This window comes from Montipora foliosa, chromosome 3, assembly GCF_036669935.1.
Source record: "Montipora foliosa isolate CH-2021 chromosome 3, ASM3666993v2, whole genome shotgun sequence".
In the NCBI taxonomy this organism is placed as follows: Eukaryota; Metazoa; Cnidaria; class Anthozoa; order Scleractinia; family Acroporidae; genus Montipora; species Montipora foliosa.
Window position 1 is genome coordinate 996,935 of NC_090871.1, and position 5,000 is coordinate 1,001,934.

Here is a 5,000-nt window from a genome sequence, read left to right on the forward strand (position 1 = left end):
CGTTTCTTCTTTGTGTAAATCCACTCAAAGTAATCTCTGCTTCGACTTTATCTGTTTTTAAATTGAACTTGACAACTTTTGGTGAATTTTCCCTGTAAATTAGATGAGGAAATGGCTCAGAATGCTTTTCAAATAAAGAATTATTCTGTTTTACTGAAGGCTTAAGGTAAAACTAAACTGAGACCTGTTCTTTGCGCATAAACTACATAAAACACCCTGCAACTCTCTTAGGCCTGTTGAGGGAAAACTGCAAATGATGCGGGACTTTCAAGTTCATTCAATGGCCGGTTTCCAGCTTTAGAAAAAGCCTCACGGTGGTATAGCGGGTAGGAAGCTTCATTTGGAGTCAGCTTTAGAATCAGTTGATCCAATGATGGCACCTCTTCTGAACAATACCCAATTGCAACAACCTTCTGCCTCCCGCTAGGTAAGATTCAAAGCTATGTTACGTTAGGTTATTTTGTTTTATTTTCTCTCTTAGATGATATTCGCGCCGTGATTGGTAAATTAAAAGACAAAAAACTGAACAAGTTTGCTTGCTTAAAAACTCCAAAAAACAAGGGCCTTAATTTACTCTCCGTACACCCCCAAAAAGAGTACGCAATTAAGTTTTCATTCATTCATTCATTCATTTCATTCATTCGGAAATTTGTAGAAGTGAGTTGCTTTAAAAAGCATTCCCTCTTTGGCTTTCTGTTTCTACAATGCCGGAACACCCTTTATATATTAGGATTGGTCCGTGAAAATGAAAATGTCTTGGAAAGAAGTATTGTTAAGCAACACCTATGCCTTGTTAAAATTATCCACCCTATAGGTTGACAAGGAAGTCACCCTCGTGTTGCGAAGATCGTGCTTCGAAAAACGGCCCTGCTTCAAAAATTAAAACGCACCTGTTGTAATAGAGGAATGGACCATACACCACTGCTCCTGTTCCGTCATAATTGTATGGTAAAGTATGCTTCTTATGGACTATGCCTGCTTTGAAAGTTTCCATGTTTTCAAATTCTTCAACCTCCTTCCTTGAATAGTAAGACTCCATGACAAAAATGGTTTCTCGTCCCATGAGTCCTAGTGGGTCTTTCATCCATGCTCCTTGAGTAAGCTGTCTGGTATTGTGTGCCACAGGCAATTGAACGGACTTAATCGGGGAACAGCCGTCTACAAAAAAAACAAAACTATATCTTTAAAATCAACAAAGTGTACAAATAGTAAGAGTCATTCAACTTGTAATTATGCCAATGATTTAAGTTGACACAATCTGTGCAAGTAATTATGTAAGTCTCCTTCTGTAAATTTAGTAATTACTTATTATTTTCATTGTAATCTTTTAGTGTGACTGTTCCGCCCGGATTGCGGACCAGTCCTTTGTGTTGTATACTGTCAATTATTAAATTCTCAACCTCGGATAATGCAGTTCTCGTGCTCTGATTGGTTCACTCAATCTCGGTTATCAGCTCATATACCTTAGTTTGACCATATATGGTAAATGATTGCGCTAAACGTTGCTAAGCTAAATTTTTTTACGCCGGAAATCGAAATTTCTCTTGGTATAAAGCACAAGAAAAACGTTTTTGGGGAAAGTCTGGATCAATTTCGAAGCTTAGAAGTACGCGAAAAGATAAGAAATGTTTTTGTGATGAGCCTGCATCTGTCTGACCACCAGGTATTACACAACATCACATCTTCATCAAGTTTTTTCGATTTCGCTAGGATTTTCTCCCTTTTTTCGCTCGTATTTCGTACTTCCAAACTTTTGGAGTTTAAGGAATTTAATAAAACAATTATTCCATTCGCGCTTGTTGGATATGAGACTGGTTATAGCCAACTCGGCGCTACGCGCCTCGTTGGCTATTTACCATCTCATATCCAACGCGCGCTCATGGAATAATTGTTAGTTATTCTTTAAATAAAGTTGAAGTTTTTTTGAAGTTAAAGTTTGTGTTTTGTCAAATTGCCAAAAAAGGAAAGAGGATAAAAGACGAAATTCACGGAAAACTGAAACACAGCCACAAGTCGCTTCAATACACGTAATTCTGTTTACAGGACTATAAAAACTACCAGAAAATCTGTAGGGGTGGGGATGTGTGGCACCCACTATGGAAGAGCGAGAGTAGCCTGCTTACAACCGACCGCTAGACCGTCAAAAAATTGATTTGTGATAGAGAGGAGCTGAAAGAAACAGAAAGGGGATCGAGGGTATCAGGCGAGTTCCATACGGACAAATATCGAGAAATATAACATTGGCAAAAAAGAGAAGCGAATTGAAAAACCAAAACGTTTAAACTGGGATAACGAGACTGCCATCCCGGCCTTTTCCTGCGCCCTCCCTCCCCCCTCCCCCCGAAATCCCCCCTTCGTTAAGAGCTTTTTCTTGATTTAACACACCTTGATGCAAAGTTTGAAGACTCTGCTTTACTTTACCCATGCTGGCTTGCTCTTCAATTATCATATTCAGCAGCTGAAAATAAAACAACAAACACAAGTTAATTGAGAGAGTAAACCCTTTGAAGAGAAAACTTGGAAGTTAAATATTGTCCATTTTCATACCAAGCACCTTAAAATCGTCCAGACGAACTTATTGTCCGATACCCGGAGCTCAACAAGGGGAACCTCTATGTCCCATACTTGGCCTAGGAGTCAACACATTCCTGAGTAGACTTAGGGCCTGATTACATGGTGAGTTTCAGCCCGGGTTGAAATTTCCGTCCGCCCACCGCGCTTAAATTTTGTTGCGATTACATACTCAATTTTAGCCCGGGTGTAAAACGCAAATTTCCGAGGGAAAATTAACTGAGATGCGAAAACACAATCGATGCCCATGCTCGCGTTTCTTTTTCAGCCCGGGCTGAAAAAATGATAGCGATTAAATGGATTTTTCAGCCAGTTTGCCCGGGCTGAATTAGCCCTGTTTCAGAAACCGGGCTAGGGTTTTCAGCCCGGGCTGAAACCTTCTCTGATGTAATCGCCACTTTTATATCAAGAGGATTTCTTTCAAAGCCCGGGCTAAAATCTTAGCATGGTTGGCTGAAATTAGGGCCTGATTACATGGAGAAGGTTTCATCCCGGGCTGAATTAATCCTAGCCTCTGAAAACGGGCTAGGATTTTCAGCGCGGCCTAACGGGGAAAAAGTCCTTGTATGCTAAATGGAACTTCAGCGCGGGTTGTGTTTTCATATCTCAGTAAATTTTTCCTCGCAAATATGCGTTTAGCACCCGGGCTGAAATTCATCATGTAATCGCGACAAAATTTCATCCCGGAGGACGGAGCAAAATGTCAGCCCGGTCTGAAACTCGCCATGTAAGCGGGCCCTTATTCCTGCAGAAAACGACTTCCTTGGGAGATTCAAAACGCCCAGTTTTGTAAAAAAACAATTAAAACATAGCTAATAGCTATAACCGCAGCCTCGAGGAAATCATGATACTTTTTGCGCAAAAAATCTGTTCCTAAAAGTAAATCTACCTGGGAAAGGGTTGACTTAATGAATCTGGTCGGTACAGAACGGAACGCGTACATGAACTTGTACATGTAGTCACACGAAGAGAAAAATACAAGATTTCCATATAAGAATGTCTGAGTTCTAAGGAAATGAGTACACTCTACTTCAGTTAAAATAAGGAAGAATGGTAGCTTACGAAATCGTTTTTTAATACAAATCAAGATAGGAAGAAAGCTGTTTTTTGTTCATGAAAAGTTTCACTCGAGAACGCTTACGGTTTTTTTTTCAGTAAATGGATGAGAAATCGTACACGAAAGAAGGACTTGACTTGTGTGAAGTGCCGGCCTGGTCATTCAGCAAGAAAGAAACGAAGAGCAGATCAGATAACAAGGAGTAATTCAAGGATAAAATGTCACATTTAACTTCTGAGACATTAAAGTCATTGGCCAAGTGCATGTCAAACAGAAGACATTATAGTCGTCTAAACGTAAATACTACTACCTTGCTTACCAATCTTTTGACAGACGCTAAAGTCGTTTACAGAGTCATTTATTGAAATGAGGTCAGTTCAGGATTTAACCAGCCGGAGAAAAAATGTTGTCATTATGGTGAAATAGAACGTGTATCCCGCCTTTCGGCAAACTTAACAAACTTTGCCTAGGATGAGAGCAATTATTTACGTGGCCTTCTTTTTTAAAAATCCTTTGTGAATTAAAGATTAATACCTACGACTAATCGCATTTAAAAAGGATGAGGACCTCCACAGACCTAATTAGATGCACGTCTAGTTTTGACATCCAATACGAAGTGTCCCTTTAAGCCAAAGCCTTTGCTATCTATTTCCATGCAACAATAAAATGCTGCTGTTCATAATTACTCGAGGAACAGCATTTGGACTACACTTTGTGGCATTAATTGTCTGTATTCCGAGACGCGAGTGATGTTGAAGTCGGGTAGAGGAGCAAGGGGACACTTCGTGACGCTTATTGAAATCGGCGTGCATCTAATTAGGGACACTTTTTAACAAATCGGGTGCGGTTGCTCGAAGCTTGGGTAGCGCTAATTGCTACCCAAAACCTATAGGTTTCCATGATATTTCATGCTGGTTAGCGCTAACCATGCCTCGAGCAACCCGGGTCAGGGGCCCGTTTTTCTCGAATGTATGTTGAAAACAGAGAGATTTTAAGTCGTCAAACTTCACAATCGTTTTTCTTTGTGTTATCTTGAAAACATATTTAACGACCAGCCTGTCAAAGCGAGAAAATTGCGATTTCGTAAATGTCTTTTCGGGCCCTAAACGTTTCCGGGACTTTCGAGAAACGGACCTCAGGTTTTGAAAATCCCGGCCGGCTGCTCGACAAAAACATGCGCATTACAATTAAGTTCCCAGGCTCACTCAAAACTTTTCCCTCGAAACATTTCGTATGTGAAAGCGCATTTTGCGCTATCTTAATTGGCTGTTTTTACACTGGGACGAAGTTGGCCAAACAGTTTTTCTGTGTCTGTTCAATTCGTCTAGTATAAAGACGTGCACAGGACGCATTATGCATCTGAGCGAGGTAT

The 5,000-nt window shown here is 40.3% G+C and overlaps 1 protein-coding gene across 2 annotated transcripts in view; it reads right to left on the reverse strand.

Annotated features, from left to right (window-relative positions):
• The window catches only part of LOC137996404 (olfactomedin-like protein 2A), a 14,818-nt gene that overhangs the window by 4,662 nt on the left and 5,156 nt on the right, over window positions 1–5,000 (reverse strand). For both annotated transcript variants that reach the window (XM_068841781.1, XM_068841782.1), the window contains exons 5-7: window positions 2,386–2,458; window positions 891–1,158; window positions 1–92 (exon numbers count right to left, since the gene is read on the reverse strand). The exon at window positions 1–92 is cut by the window's left edge and continues 159 nt beyond it. In XM_068841781.1, coding sequence (XP_068697882.1) covers window positions 1–92; window positions 891–1,158; window positions 2,386–2,458 — 433 coding nt within the window. The remainder of the gene's footprint in view (window positions 93–890; window positions 1,159–2,385; window positions 2,459–5,000) is intronic.